This window comes from Rhamphochromis longiceps, linkage group LG12, assembly GCF_057381845.1.
Source record: "Rhamphochromis longiceps isolate RC_006_pf linkage group LG12, R_longiceps_female_GT1.1, whole genome shotgun sequence".
Taxonomy (NCBI): Eukaryota; Metazoa; Chordata; class Actinopteri; order Cichliformes; family Cichlidae; genus Rhamphochromis; species Rhamphochromis longiceps.
In genome coordinates this window covers 46,646,830-46,663,400 of record NC_140568.1, presented here as the reverse complement: position 1 = coordinate 46,663,400, position 16,571 = coordinate 46,646,830, and the positions used below count along the sequence as shown (strand labels likewise).

The 16,571-nt window shown below is 44.3% G+C and overlaps 1 protein-coding gene across 1 annotated transcript in view; it reads right to left on the bottom strand.

Annotated features, from left to right (window-relative positions):
* Positions 1-6,073, bottom strand: part of LOC146658310 (rap guanine nucleotide exchange factor 1-like) — a 31,303-nt gene extending 25,230 nt beyond the window's left edge. The window contains exons 1-5 of the mRNA XM_085426733.1: positions 5,930-6,073; positions 5,626-5,753; positions 4,227-4,438; positions 4,000-4,156; positions 176-420 (exon numbers count right to left, since the gene is read on the bottom strand). Coding sequence (XP_085282859.1) covers positions 176-420; positions 4,000-4,156; positions 4,227-4,438; positions 5,626-5,753; positions 5,930-5,957 — 770 coding nt within the window. The 5' untranslated portion in view covers positions 5,958-6,073. The remainder of the gene's footprint in view (positions 1-175; positions 421-3,999; positions 4,157-4,226; positions 4,439-5,625; positions 5,754-5,929) is intronic.
* Positions 6,074-16,571: the final 10,498 nt, after the last annotated feature.

Sequence of the window (16,571 nt, the reverse complement as noted above, 5' to 3'; positions counted from 1 at the left end):
TGAACCAGACTGAACCACACTGAACCAGACCGAACCAGAATGAACCACACTGATCCACACTGAACCAGACTGATCCAGACTGAACCAGACCAAACCAGACTGACCCAGACCGAACCAGACCGAACCAGACTAAACCAGACTGAACCAGACTGGACTCAAGTATTTTAAGACTCACCTCTGTCCCAGCTGGGGGGTCACCTGAGTTAGCGACTCTGGGATGGGCATAGGAGGTTTGGGAGGAGCTGAAAGTATTTGCTCCTCCTCTCTCTTCGTTGGCTCCACCCCCATATTCTTGTCCTTCTCATCAGCAGGATTCCTGCAGGTCGATATTGCCTGCTCATCAAACCCTGATGACTCTGGCTGGACAGGTGACAGGGGGGCGGAGCCTTCTTGTCTCTCTGCAACCAATCGAACCAGTTCCTGAAGAATCCATGAGAACAGAAGTGAGTCAAAGCTGTTTCAGACAGATAAAAATATAAGGTCCATTCACTGGCTCGTCTCCACTGAGACACTGAGAGCAGAGTGCAGTGTGATAACCATAATAACATGACATAGAACAAACAGAAAAGTGAAGAGAAGCCAGACATGTCTGCGGCTGATCTCTCCAACACTGAGGGAGTCCCAGCAAAGCTGGAGAGATGGATGACCACAGGAATCACGTAACCTTCATTATGGCGTTAACAGATAAGTATGACAGGGGTTTCTGGAAGCAGCTGGATGGACTTCCCCCACTCTGTGCAGGAGTCCCTCAGGGCTGCGTGCAAAGCCCACCTCTCTGTACACCCACAACTGCACACCAACCACAACACCAGCTTAGTCATCATGCAAGCTATTCTATTGTATTTGTGATGATGCAGTGGCAGGAAGTCCTGGCATCATGTATAATGACTGCTGTGATGGTTTCACTACATATACTCTCAGGGTTACGTGGTGGAGATGTGATTAAACATCTGCTGCAAATGAATTCACAACCTTAGACGTGCTAATGTGATGCTGACATATGCAGATATGAGATTATCTTTAGGCTGGAATATGAACAACTGTATAAACGTGATTCACAGTTGGGTCCATACATTTTTGGACAATGACACAATTTTTGTAGTTCTGCCTCGTCAGTGGATTTTAAACCAAACAATCAGGACGTGTCTGCAGACGTTCAGCTTTGATTCGGAGAGTTTAACTAAAGCTTTGCTTTAACTGTTTATGAGTTACAAACATTTTACACACAGTCCTAATTTTCAGAGGTTGAAAACTAGCAGGACAAACCAACATACGTTTAAATATAAAGACTCTTTTTAATACACGGGTGGAAGTCTGCCTGAAGCCTTCAAGAACAGATTTTACAGACCTGTGCAGCTAAAAATGGTCCTGTTCCTGAGTGCACCCAGAGGTTTGCACCTGTGACGGCAGCTTTGACTGTGGACCTGAACACTGCTACAGCTTCTTCCTCGAGGTGTTCCTGACTTGATGCTTTTTGTAACTATAATTCTGTCTTCATGCACTTTAGTGTCTTCTGTGGACTCTGTTGCTTACAGCATTCGTTCATTCTAACAATGAATCAGACTGCTGATTGGGTCACTTCTAAAGTTTCTGCTCTCTGATGGGTTATTTTGGTTTTTCAGCATAATGACGTCCTCCCTCATCTCTGCTGACATCTTTCAGTCATTCGGTCTGTGTTTCTGGAGGAGCTCAGAGTAGAGCTGCTGCTCCTCCGCATCGAAAGTAGCCAGCTCAGATGATTCGGGCGTCTGATAAGGATGTGTCCTGATGAGGGGTTAATCCTCACCTAATCATGAAACTGTTGTCCAATTGCTTTTGAGCTTCTGAAAATGTGGACTGTGTTTAAAATGTCTGTAATGATTGAACTATTACTCTTGTTAAACCGCTTAAATTAAAGGTGACGTTATGATCTAAGTTCCTCTAAGGCGTTGTACCAAGGCAAAATCAAAGCCGAGTCGTTGTCCAGAAGCTTTTGAACCTGACTGTAGTAGAAATGTTGGAGAAAGGAGCCGACTGTGCTGAAGAAAGACGGATCCAGAGGGGAAGTCAGCTTTAACAATGATCAGGTCTATTTAGTGCTGCTCAGGAGCAAAATAATGAGAGCACAAAAGCATTTGGAAGATGGACAGAAACATTTAGCATTGATAAGTTGCAGCACGTTAAAGTCTTCATTATTTTTAATGTGAGCATTGATGAGACAGCAGCTCTCTGCAGCCCAACAGCGCTCTGAGTGGAGATACTGAACTCTGAAGCCGTCGGCTGAAATCGGATAATTGATCAGAAATATGAATTCATTATTAAAAGGACAATTAACATTTAAATGGAAAAAGGGGTTTTTTTAGTGGACAAAGAGTTTTTATAGTTTTTGTTTCCATTCGTGGGGGTTCCAGTGCAGTTTGAGTTCAGATGGTTCCCACAGCGAGTTCACTGGTTTCACTTCAGGTTTTAATGCTGAAAAATGTTTAGTTTCAGTTTTTATGAGTTTCGCTGTTCGTCGTGCACATTTCAAGAAGTTCAAACTCTGAAGCCTCACAAACATCCGACTGACGCTCATGTGACTCTGTCGTCCTCGTCTCGTTATCGACCGTCTCGCTCTTTGTTTTCCACGTGAAAACTCTCACGTGTGCTTTAGCTTTACATTCACTAAACAGAATCATCTTTATTTATGATTTTTATAGCCAAAAGTTTTAATATGGAGGGAAAAGAACACGATTAGCACATTTAATCTTGAGCATGTTTGTGCAAATCACGACTCACTTTGACTATGAATAAATCAACAAAACAAACTGCAGCTGTGAAAAGAAAGAATTAAGGAAAAAAGGAGAGTTTCAGACGAGAGCAGCGGCAGCTCGAACAGGAAGGCCGAAACGACGACGGGAGGAGGAGCAACACACCACGCGGACCTGAGTTCAGCCAATCAGAGGTTTCATCAAAGTACTAAAAATAGCCTTCATATTTAAAATGGTGTTCGTTTGTCCCCTTACTTCTGAGCATCTGAAACTGTGACACAGCATCAAATATCCACTCAGCACAGTTTACCTCATGAAACAGTTTGTGAGCCACAAACCTCTAACGTGTTCGACACAGAGAATTAAAGCATCATTTAAAATAAAACTCAGTGGACACGTAATAAAGAGCTGCCATTCATGTTTGTGTCGTTTTGGGCCAAAGAGCTTCAGGCTGACATGCCTGTGTGGGATTGTCATCAGAGGTCAAAGGTCAGTCTGGCTTAAAAAGAATAAAAGTATTTCAGAGGTCTGAGGTTCGTCGTCGTCGGGCTCCTGAATGGCACTCAGGAATATTTAACGACAAATGGACGAGTCTAAGCAGAAGCTGTTTTTAGAAGGACGTTTCCCTCACAGACGATTTCTGTTCCCGTTTGTCACAAGATCTGTTCGAATACTGAGAATGTATTTCTGCGGACTCAGCGAGCCCATCGAGACACGTGACGACGTTTCAGGAGCTTCAAACACACTTCAGACAGCTGGTGACCATTACGCTCTGTGAGACCACAGACGATCAGAGGCAGGTCACCGAGCTCCTCACCGCTGCTCGGCCTGAACCCACAGACTCAGGTCCACGCCATCAAAGCACGACTCTCAGAACCCGCTGCCTTCACTTTCTCAGCTGACTGAGCAGTTTTGGCTCGTGATTCGAGAATTCGAGAAGCTGGAAAACCCGAAATTAGATGTTGAGTGAATGTGAAAATAAAAATCTGGTACAAAAAACACCAGAAGTCCAACAAATGTCCCGTGAGAGTTTCTTTGTTTGTCCATTTTCTTTCTTGTTGTATGTGTTTGTTTTGTGTTCTCTGTTGTTGTTTGACTGACTGATGTGGTTTATTGTTTGTTTTTGTTTTGTTTGTCTTTATTTTTGCTCTGTTTGTTTGTTTGTATTGTTCTACAGCCTCACAGCAGTGAAGCGCCTGGGGGCGAGCTGCTGCCGTTTGATGCTGTATAAATAAAGCTAAACTGAATCTAGTCTGTGATTGGTTCTCACCTTGACGTTGTCCAGCAAGGTCCTGATCACTTTGGTAACGCTCTCTGTCGACTCCTTGTTGTCGTGTGAGACGCTCTGCAACGTCACCTGATCGGTCCAGTGAATCAGCTGAGCCAGAGAGCGGTAGAGGCGAGCAAGACAGGCAGCGACCGTCTTACTGCAGGGACACACACGGGTCAGATGGCGGACACGGCGTGTTCAGAAACTGCCACGTCAGTGACACCTACCTGCTGTGTAGGCGAGGCTCCAGCTGGACCAGAGTCTGGATCGCCTCCAGGACCCCCCCAGAAGCCCCGCCCAGCAGACCACTGACCACAGACTGGTTCAGGACCGGTTTGTCCACGCCAGGTTTGTCAACACCCAGTCGGTCCACCAGAGCCTTAAAGTACTGCAGGGAGCTGACCACGGCCCGCTGCTGGTCCGCGAACACACCTGACGACTGCGCGCGCGCACACACACACACACACACACACACACACACACACACACACACACACACACACACACACACACACACACACACACAGTTCTTCAGCATCAGCTGATAAACTTGAAAGAAGTAGGGTTAGGAGTTAACCTTACACAGGGGACTTAAAGAGGAAGTTGATGAAGAGCATCTTCATCAGCTGCAGATGTTTGAGCTGTTCCAGCATCAGATCTCAGTGCTGGGGCTGCTCTCAGTTACTGCGGTCTGTTCTTTGGAACGAGCTGGCCTGAGATCAGTTACAGGTGCGAACATGCAGACTCAGACACAGGCGTGCACTCGTCAGGTGCTGTCGTTCTGCTGTCACTCCCTCTCCACAGGGTTTCATGATTTTATGTGTCTATCTTCTGTGTGGAGTGCACAGAGGTGCGTGTGATGAAATGTGCGCTATAAATACGCTTGTGATTGTTACTGTGTGTTACAGTGTGTGATGATGATGCCATTAGAAGGCTCTTCTGAGCGTGTGCAGGAGATGCGGTCAGCTGACCTGAGCTAAAAACACACCTCCTCTGAGGTCTTCAGACTTCCTTCCTGTGGTCTGACCAATCAGAAGCTGACATTCTGTTTGGAGAGCTGTAGAGGAGACGGACCATCTGGCTCGTTCTCAGCGTTCAGGTCGAAGCAGCATGATGATATGATGGGCATTAGTGCACATTCATGGGTAACTGTGACCTCTACAAACACCATTAATGCCGAAGGACGTCTGCTCCACCCAGACATCCACCCTGATCTTTAAACAAACCTCGCTGAGGTCAGACTCCAGCAGCCTGACCTGAATGCAGGCCGGACCTCCACCCACAGGAACATCTGGAGCTTTGTGAAACTAAAAACACGGCAGAAGCAGCTGGCCTGCTCAGCTTTGACAGAGTTACAGAGGAGCTCAGAAGGAAGCCTGCAGCTACAAAAACTTCCTTCTAATGTCCTGTTTGGAAAATGTTCTCAACCGATCGATCAGCTGGTTGGCTTTTGGGCGACTGGCAGCAGGTTCGTCCAGGTCCTGCAGTGCACATATAGATTCTGACGTCACGCGATGTCACCTCAGCTGACGTCTGAGGACGGTTTCAGGTTCAAGGTGCTGATGTGACTGCGGGTCCTCACAGAGACACAAAGACGTGTGTGTGTGTGTGTGTGTGTGTGTGTACCTGGGGCTGCTGCAGGTTCAGGTCAGGTGGTTTGACTCTCAATGATGGGGTGAGTTTGACAGGACGTCTCGTCCGCTGTGGGTGGAGCTTATCCTTCAACCTCATGGTGAGATATGCAATCTGGGAGGCTGGGGAAGAGGACCCCATCATCATCATCATCATCATCATCATTATCTTTACATTAAAAGAAAAAAAGAGTCCTAACAAAGTCCTGAGCGCTGGCAGGAAGTGCCATTAGCCTGCGGTGGCTAACAGTTAGCCTGTGAGAAGAGAAAGAGCAGAAGAAGAAGAGGAGGACACTCACCTGTCTTACTCTCAGCCCGGGAGGACATGTCTGCAGACAGTTTACTCCTCTGCTCTCATGTCAGACCCTCGCTCTTCTTCTGTTTGTTCCTCTTCTGCTGCTCGCCCTCCACCCGCCTGCTCTCTCGTCCTCTGTCTCTGCTTCAGTGTGTCTTCCTTCCTCGTTGCTTCTTCCTACTTTTGCCTCATTTAAATGAAACTCAGCCTCTCAGTGAGGATGATAATGTTGCTGAGGTCACAGAGCTCTGCGGTCCCACAGCTCCACCTGGTGGTGGTGAGCAGATGGCACAGCTGAGCCTGCTGATGGAGCTGAGCGTATCAGAGGCAGTATGCGTGCTTATGTTAGTAAACAGACTGCAGTCATCAGGATTTATGAAGGCGTTAAATATAAAGCAAAGAAATTAGCTGTTCTACGACTGTTTTCATGACTGTGTTATTGTACCAACACCATAATCATTCCTGTCCTTTATGGCAGTATTTTTACAGAACTATCACGTTACATTTATTATAAGTTTATAATAACTGATCTTCAGTTACTGTGTGGGCCTCGGAGTGCAGGAGCTGAGTAAAAACGTGTTTCAGTAATAATCCTATTTCAGGAAAAAAATGTGTTTCAGTGACAAACCTGTTTAGGTAAAATCGTGTTTCAATAACAAACCTTTTTAAGTAAAAAACATGTTTCAGTAAAAACGTGTTTCAGTATGTACTTCTTTTTCAATGGTACTGTATTTTTGCTGGTGAATGTTGAACTTCTTTGAAAGGTAACCAGTTGGGTGATCAACACCCTGCTTGTCCTCCTGCAACAGCACCGCACCTGCACCGCTGGCGCTGGCATCCACCTCTAGTTTGAAAGGACGTGTGAAATCAGGAGCGGCAAGTACTGGAGTGCTGCAGAGGAGAGCTTTGGCAGACTCAAAAGCATTCTGGCATGTGGGCGACCATACGAATGGTTTTGACACACTTGTGAGACTGGTGAGAGGTGCAACTACATCTGTAAAATTCTTACAGAAGTCGCGATAATAGCCGGCCATTCCAAGGAACCGGCGAAGCTCACGTCTAGTGCGAGGCACAGGGAAATCTAGGATAGCCTGGATTTTGGCCAGAAGAGGGCGCACCTGACCCTGACCCACCTGCTTCCCTAGATAAATCACAGTGGCCTTACCAAAGTCACATTTGGCAAGATTTAGGGTAAGGGATGCATGCCTCTTTCAACTTTTCAAAAATCTCAGTGAGTGTTCCAAGGTGTTCTGACCAAGTCTCTGAATAGGCTACAATGTCATCTAAGTACACTTCACAACTTTTGACGCCACCTAAGACAATGTGCATAAGGCTAGGATTGTGCCAGGGGCATTTCGAAGGCCAAAAGGCATGACGGTGTATTGGAGGAAGTGATCAGGAGTGACAAAAGCAGAAATTTCAGATGCACGTGGAGTGAGGGGAACTTGCCAATAACCCTTTAATAAATCCAGCTTGGTGACAAACTTTGTGGAGCCAACCCTGTCAACACAATCCTCCATGCGGGGAAGAGGATAGGAGTCAGGTTTGGTCACATTGTTCAGTTTTCGGAAATCGGTACAAAAACGTGAGGTTTTGTCTTCTTTCGGCACAAGAAGGCACGGGGAACTCCAGGCACTCGAACTAGGGACAGCTAGACCGTTTTCCAGCAAGTAAGAAACTTCTTGCTGAAGAAGTGCACGTTTGGTAGGGTTCAGACGATAAGCGTGTTGTTTGATCGGAGGGTGGTCACCTACATATGTCATGTTCGAGGACAGTAGTGCGAGACGTAGTGTCAGCAAACAGGGATGGGAAAGTATTGATCAGAGAGCACACATCGTTCTGGGCAGCGTCATCTGAATGTTTTTAGGTGGGATTTCAAATTATCCAATATTTCAGAGTTTCTGAGTCGGGAGCAACCCTCAGCACAAACGAAAACTAAGCCATCACTTTCTGGGCTATACTGAGACGGGGATGCTGGCACAACTACCGGCACGGCAGCGGGGGATGAGGAGGAGTTTACACCTGCATCACGAACAAAATAAGGCTTCATCAGATTGACATGGCACACACTACGGTCTGGGGTACCTACAACATAATCTGTGTCACTCAGTTTCTCTTGAACAGCATAGGGCCCACAGAACTTTGCCTGGAGAGAGGATCCAGGAACAGGTAGGAGAGTCAACACTTTGTCACCCACTTCAAATTTTCTCTGCACAGACTTTTTATCAGATTTCATTTTCATTTTCTCCTGAGACGCGTGCAATTTCGCAGGCTTTATGCAGACGCTCCCTAAAGCAACTTACGTAATCTAGGTTCAAGGTTCAAGGTTCTTTATTTGTCACATGCATAGTTATACAAGTAACACACAGTGAAATGTAACCTGACACGCTCCTCGACATGTGCAAAAATTGGGGGGGGGGGGGGTGTAGAAGAAGAACATTATATATATATAATGTTTGCGGCCTTATCCAGCAACTCGTGGTACTCGAGGTCCTCAGACAACCGCTGCAGCATGGAGATGGGCTCATTGAAATTAACAGGCATCGGGATCTTAGACAGCTCTTTGCCGATGCAGTTTTTCATGATGCTCCAAAGGTTGAGGGAGTAGTTTGGTTTGTCTGGGATGCGTGTCCGCCTCTTCAGAAGAAGGAACACGAGAAGCTGGAGAAATACCAAGGGCTCAGAGAAGAGCTCGAGAGGATGTGGAGAGTGAAGGTAACGGTGGTCCCCGTGGTAATCGGAGCACTAGGTGCGGTGACTCCCAAGCTAGGCGAGTGGCTCCAGCAGATCCTGGGAATAACATCGGAGATCTCTGTCCAGAAGAGCGCAGTCCTGGGAACAGCTAAGATACTGCAGGACCCTCAAGCTCCCAGGCCTCTGGTAGAGGACCCGAGCTTGAAGGATAAACCGCCCGCAGGGGCGTGCTGGGTGTTTTTTATATATATATATATAGTATATACATTGGGTGAATGTGCAGTAGTAGCAGCCAGCAGGTGAATTCTGTACATTAATATGAATAGACATCTGACTATTTTACAGGATAGACAATATAAACATATTTAAAATTAAAGGAATTGAAATGTACATTGTGCCTTGGTTTAGTGTCTGGAAGAGTCCTGTCTCAGTCAATTATAGATGATGTGAGAGGGCGGGTGTGTGTGTTTAGGGCACGGATGGCTTGGGGATAGAAGCTCCTCTTGAGTCTCTCTGTCCTTGCCCGGAAGATGCGGAACCTTCTACCAGATTGCAGAAGTTGGAACAGTTTGTTGCCAGGATGGGACGGGTCCTTCAGTATCTGCGCTGCTCTAGTCCGGCATCTCCTGGTGTAGGTGTCCTGAAGTGCGGGGAGAGCAATCCTGCAGCAGCGTTCTGCTGTACGGATCACTCTCTGGAGAGCTTTTTGGTCCTTCACACAGCTGTTCCCGAACCACGATGTCATGTTCTGTGTGAGGATGCTCTCCACAGCGCCTGTATAGAAAATCCTGAGGATCTTTGGAGAGACCCTGAACTTCCTCAGTTGTCGTAGGTGGTACAGGCGCTGCCTAGCCTTTTTGGTCTGGACCTGAATGTGGGCAGCCCATGTCAGGTCTGAGGAGATGTGGACGCCAAGATACTTGAAGGACTGCACCCTCTCCACTGGAGCTCCATTGATGATAATGGGCTTGTAGTCTCTGTGCTGACCCCTTCTGAAGTCCACCACCAGCTCCTTGGTCTTGCCGACGTTCAGCTGGAGGTTCATCTAGTACGTACTGCTCGGGGGTAGCTGTGTCGGACAGATATTTCTCTTTAAGCAGCCGCAGAGGACCACGCACTGTGTGTCCAAACACCAGCTCTGCAGGACTGAAACCCGTGGACTCACACTCTCTCTCACCGCTGGAAGAAGTGGCACACCCTCGTCCCACTCTCTTTCTGACTGGAGGCAGAACTTCCTCATCATAGCTTTAAATGTTTGGTGGAGACGCTCAAGCGCACCCTGTGATTCGAGATGATACGCACTGGAGTTTTGATGCTTTATGCCAAGCAATTTTAAGATCTGAGCAAAAATCTTGGACATGAAGTTTGACCCTTGGTCCGTTTGAACTGATCTAGGCAAACCGAAAGCAGAGAAAAAGTTCACTGAGGCTCTGACAACAGCTTTGACTGTAGCGGAATAGCCTCAGGGAAGCGTGTGACGGCGCACATCAAAGTCAAGATGTACTCGCTGAAAAGCCTTCAGCTAATCCAAAATGCTGCAGCAAGAGTCCTGACAGGGACTAGAAAGAGAGAGCAGATTTCTCCTGTTTTGGCTTCCTGTTGAATCCAGAATTCAAAATCCTGCTCCTCACATACAAGGTCTTAAATAATCAGGCCCCATCTTATCTTAATGACCTTGTAGTACCATATCACCCTATTAGAGCACTTCGCTCTCGCTCTGCAGGCCTACTTGTTGTTCCTAGAGTATTTAAAAGTAGAATGGGAGGCAGAGCCTTCAGTTTTCAGGCCCCTCTTCTGTGGAACCAGCTTCCAGTTTGGATTCAGGAGACAGACACTATCTCTACTTTCAAGATTAGGCTTCAAACTTTCCTTTTTGCTAAAGCATATAGTTAGGGCTGGACCAGGTGACCCTGGATCCTCCCTTAGTTACGCTGCAATAGATGTAGGCTGCCGGGGATTCCCATGATGCACTGGGTGTTTCTTCTTCACTCACTATGTGTTAACAGACCTCTCTGCATTGAGTCATAGTTGTTATTAACTTCTGTCTCTCTTCCACAGCATGTCTTTATCCTCTCTAATTTCTCTCACCCCAACCAATCACAGTCGATGGCCCCGCCCCTCCCTGAGCCTGGTTCTGTTGGAGGTTTCTTCCTGTTAAAAGGGAGTTTTTCCTTCCCACTGTCGCCAAAGTGCTTGCTCATAGGGGGTCATATGATTGTTGGGCTTTTCTCTGTATCTATGAAGCGCCTTGAGGCGACTTTTGTTGTGATTTGGCGCTATATAAATAAAATTGAATTGAACTGAATTGAATTGTACTGATGATCTGACTTTGTTTTTGGAAGCGGACCTACACAATCAATGATTATGTGTTTTCCACTGACCTGGCAAATGTGGCAAGAACGGCAGTACTTAGTTACATCAGACTTCAAACCTGGCCAGAAAAAGTGACGCAGAATACGATGGTAACAACTACCTGTTGAGATACATTCCAGCTAAGATCACTAGATGAGGGAGGATGCCATTTGCGCATTAACACGTCATTTTCAATGCTGTAGACACGGGGATTCTGATCGTAAACATTTGGCTCATTTGGGTTGGGTTGAGTTGGATCATTCTGTTGCACATGAACAAAATCTGTTCTGTTTATCTCAAAAGACAGGTCAGGTGTAGCAGGTAGCAGGCTGTCAGACACACATTTTTCAGCTTTTTCCACAGGCAGTTCAGCTTTCTCAGGAACAGCTTTAGAACATAGAAAAGAATCAGACAAGTCAACATCACCGTATTTGTGCTTGTGGGCGCACGTGACAACACAAGCAAGAAAAACAGAGGGCAGACTGTCAGCTGCACATTCAGAAACAAAAACAGAATCATCGGCGGGCTTTTCAATTACCTCAGGGATTGGGAAAACTTTCCTGTTGGCTAGATCATTCCCCAGAATCACAGTAACCCCCTCCACGGGCAAGCGAGCACCCCCACTGTTACCGGGCCCGAAAAGAGAGGTGACTGTAGGAAAACTGTGCAGCGGAGCTCGTAACACACTCATTTTCACTCCCCACATAAGAGCATCAGCACCACAAAATGAATTACTAGAAAAAGGCAGCGCGCTTTCCAAAATGAGAGACTGGGCAGCCCCAGTGTCACGCAAAATTACAATTGGCACACCATCCTCCTCTTTCCCAGTCAGTGAGACGAACCCTTTTGAAATGAAAGGTCAGTAACTGCTGTCAAGACCGTCATTTCCTGGTTCATCACTGACGGGATTAGGAGTAGAGACCAACCGAACGAAACCAACACTTTTTGGTTTTTTCGATGTTTGAGTTTGCTCTTTGCGATGAAGTGACGGACATTTGGCAATGAGATGGCCAGTATCATGGCAATAAAAGCATTGTCGGATGGTCATGGGAACCGGATCAGGGCGTGTTTGACGCTTAGGAGAAACCCTCAAACTCCTCGCAGGTTTAGACAACGGAGCACATTCATGGCGCACAGCTGAAAACGTAGCACGATGGGTCAACACAAACTCATCTGCGAGAACAGCAGCTTTAGACAACAAATCCACCTTTTGCTCATTGAGATGCACAACAACACTTTCTGGAAGACGCGTTTTGAATTCTTCCAACAGAACCAATTCTCTTAGCTGAGCAAAGTCCTTCACTTTACTTGCAGCTAACCACTTATCAAACAAGAGAGTCTTCTCCCTGGCAAACTCTACATGTGTTTGGTTGGCAGATTTTTCACATGACCAAAACCTCTGGTGAATTGTCTCAGGAACTAGCTCATAAGCCCTTAAAATAGTGGATTTCACAATTTCATAATCCAGACTGTCATCAATGGATAAGCTTGCACACACTTCCTGTGCTTTCCCCACCAATTTACACTGCAGCAACAAACTCCACACATCCTTGGGCCATTTCAAAGTGGTTGCGATGCGTTCAAAGGCATTAAAGTAAGAGTCAACCTCACTTTCTCTGAAAGGTGGCACTAAAGCAATCTGCTTGCTTGCATCAAACTGGTCAGAGGAGAATGAATCACAAGTTTTACTGACAATTTTACTCACTGTAATAGAGGTAACATTACGTTGTCAGGAGGGATCCAGCTCCATAGCCCTTATACGGAGATGCATAAGCTCAACTTCTTTGGCTTTAGCCTCAAGCTCCACCTCTTTCAGGTGAAGGGCGAGCCTAAGATGTTGAAATTGTCCGGCTGGGCTAACATTTGGGACCTGAATGGCAGCAGGAGCCTCTGCCCCTGGTGTCACCCGTCCACTGGCAGCTTGTGGTATGGTTGCAGCAGCTTCTGCTCCCACATCCACCACCAAACCTCCAGTCGCATCAATCGGCCGAGGTTTCAACTTCGTAATTAACCCCTTTATCCAACAGCTGTGCTGTCAGACACTGCTTAGTTTCTAGCTTTTTAGTATTCAAAGGTTCACTAACATTAAACAACTTTGCCACCAACAACAAATCTGCCTTTGTGCATTGATCCAACTTATCCATGGTGGGTTGCAGTGCAAAATCATCCATGTCAAAAGTCATTGCGACTAGTCTACCCCCAACACTACAAGAAAACTGCCAACCAAAAACTGTAGGCAACCTAAAAAATACAATGAGCAAAAAGAATGGCAAAAGAAAAGAGCGGACGAGCCCCCACTTTATGTTACGCCCCAGTCTAGGTGTACAGGAACGTAGCATAAGAGTTAAAGAAGGAAGTGACCCCGCCCTGGTCCCCAAAACCATACACAGAAAAAACAATTTCTTAGTGAACGGTGGTTTATTTGTCTACACTGAAAAAGAAGCTCCGGGGTGAACAAAGGCCAAAATAACAAACAAAATAAGCTAAGTCAGGAAAGGAGGTGTTGTCTAAAGCCCTATGTGAAACAAAAACCAAACAAAAGACAAGCGCTACACCTAACTACCTAACTAAAATAAACAGGAGAAAACAGTACAAGGAAAAATAATAAGGCAGCTCACCCCTTCTGTTTCAGTGCTATTTACAAGTGAAAACTAATGTACACGCTATATACAAAGCTCGGTAAGTCACGAGAAGCTCAAACAGAATGATACAGGTTTTGGAAACCAGGGTCAAGTCTGCTGCTGCTGTCAGTGGCTCAACTGCTGGTAACAGATTTTCAAAGCAACCACATGATCAGGGGACCAATCAGCAGCCGTCAGCTTATCCAATCAGGGACCTGCAGAGACTTAAAGACACAGACACAAGAAACAGCCACCAAGACACATTATGACCAGGGCCGTAACAACATCTTTCAGTAAAAACTTGCTTCAGTAGCCAGCCTGTTTCAGTAAAAACCTATTTCAATAACAAACCTGTTTCAGTAAAAAATAAAAACATGTTTCAGTAAAAACGTGTTTCAAAAACAAACCTGTTTCAGTAAAAACCTGTTTCAGTAAAAACCTGTTTCAATAACAAACCTGTTTCAGTAAAAACATGTTTCAGTAAAAACGTGTTTCAATAACAAACCTATTTCAGTAAAAACATGTTTCAGTAAAAACATGTTTCAGTAAAAACGTGTTTCAGTAAAAACATGTTTCAGTAAAAACATGTTTCAGTAAAAACGTGTTTCAATAACAAACCTGTTTCAATAAAAATAAAAACATGTTTCAGTAAAAACGTGTTTCAATAACAAACCTGTTTCAGTAAAAACATGTTTCGGTTAAAACGTCTTTCAATAACAAACCTGTTTCAGTAAAAACGTGTTTCAGTAAAAACAAGCTTCAGTAGCCAACCTGTTTCAGTAAAAACCTGTTTCAGTAAAAACCTGTTTCAGTAAAAACCTGTTTCAGTAAAAACATGTTTCAATAACAAACCTGTTTCAGTAAAAATAAAAACATGTTTCAGTAAAAACGTGTTTCAATAACAAACCTGTTTCAGTAAAAACATGTTTCAGTAAAAACGTCTTTCAATAACAAACCTGTTTCAGTAAAAACCTGTTTCAGTAAAAACATGTTTCAATAACAAACCTGTTTCAGTAAAAACCTGTTTCAGTAAAAACCTGTTTCAGTAAAAACCTGTTTCAATAACAAACCTGTTTCAGTAAAAATAAAAACATGTTTCAGTAAAAACGTGTTTCAATAACAAACCTGTTTCAGTAAAAACATGTTTCAGTAAAAACGTCTTTCAATAACAAACCTGTTTCAGTAAAAACCTGTTTCAGTAAAAACATGTTTCAGTAAAAACCTGTTTCAATAACAAACCTGTTTCAGTAAAAACATGTTTCGGTTAAAACATGCTTCAATAACAAACCTGTTTCAGTAAAAACCTGTTTCAGTAAAAACATGTTTCGGTTAAAACATGCTTCAATAACAAACCTGTTTCAGTAAAAACCTGTTTCAGTAAAAACATGTTTCAGTAAAAACGTCTTTCAATAACAAACCTGTTTCAGTAAAAACCTGTTTCAGTAAAAACATGTTTCGGTTAAAACATGCTTCAGTAGCCAACCTGTTCCAGGACTGCTAGAAAAGTTTAACATAACTAACTGTCTGTGCTGAATCAGTCTTATTAGGTAATGTTCAAATAATGTGATCATCCCAGTGTTTTCAGTGTGGGAGAAAGTACTCAGGGCCTTCAAGTTACACACTATGAAAGGCAGCAACAAGGTTAATGTTCAGAAACCTAAAGTCTGTATCAGCAGCAGAATGGAGCTAAAATAAATGTTGGTTTCAGTTCTATGAAGCTTTGAGTATTTTGGATCAGTAGCTGCTGTGTTTGTTGCATCATATTGCTGTAACTGTTTATATGCTTTATATATTCTGAGCTAAGTTGATCTATGGTGTTACATCATATTCTATAAGGATGTTATGTGTTTGTATACTTTCTGCCCAGTTTGACCCATTTAGCAGACGTCAGCCTGTTTAAGGCTCTGATATCTATTCTGTATGACTTACAGCAGTTATGACATGGTCTGATTTTCTCACCCAATAAAGGAATATTTCATATATCAGTCTACTCTTCATTCTATCAGACACAGTTATCACAGCTCCTACATTTGCTTTTTACACATATATGTAAGCATTGAGCCAAATTTAGTAATGCCAACATATTAAAAGAACAATATTTGTCTCCTATATATAATACATCTATATACACACTGTCACAGATGCTTGTGTTTGAGTGAAGATTTAAGGTGACAGGAAATATAAATAACTGCAACTTCAATCTTTACTGAAGCTCAGTGTTTGACACAGAGTTCAAGCTCACTGCTGTAATAACTAATAATGATTAATATACTAACTATAATATTGGCCATATTATATTTACCTTACCACAGTGAGATGATTTTAGTCTCATGAACAACATCAGCTAATTGTTATTTACTAGCTAATCTTATATGACTGTTCAGTACAGAAATGAAACCCAACAATCATGTTTCACAGTCCTGTGGTCTCAGATACTCAACTAATCACACAAAGCTCATGTAAAACAAACAAACAAATGGACAAACGATTTTCTCCGTCATTTCTGTCACACAAAGCTGTATGAAACGTTTCCAGCGGTTAGTATCATGGTTGCTAGGCAACCTGGGCAGCGTGATGGAGGCTAGACCGTCCCATTTCACTTCCGGCTTTAGCAGTCTTTGAGTACGTGACCGTTGTGGACTCTGAGGCTGCAGGCCCTGAATTGGGACACAGCCTCATTGATCTGTAGTTCACGGTAGAGGAAATGTAAACATTTTGAATTTATGGTTTACCAGGAGACAATGATAGTCCACATGACTAAATGTCTGAATTGAGCCAATTATATTTCAGATACAGTGATACAGACTGTGGATGCACAACTGTCATAGGTCATTATTAGACCCCTCAAAAATGTGATTAACTGACGTTAGCTTCCTAACACAACTCATAGCTTCGATGATAACAGGATGTTGATGTATGTTAGCTAGGATGAATTAGAGACAGAGCGAGAAAGAGAAACATATCAAGTAGAAAACCCCA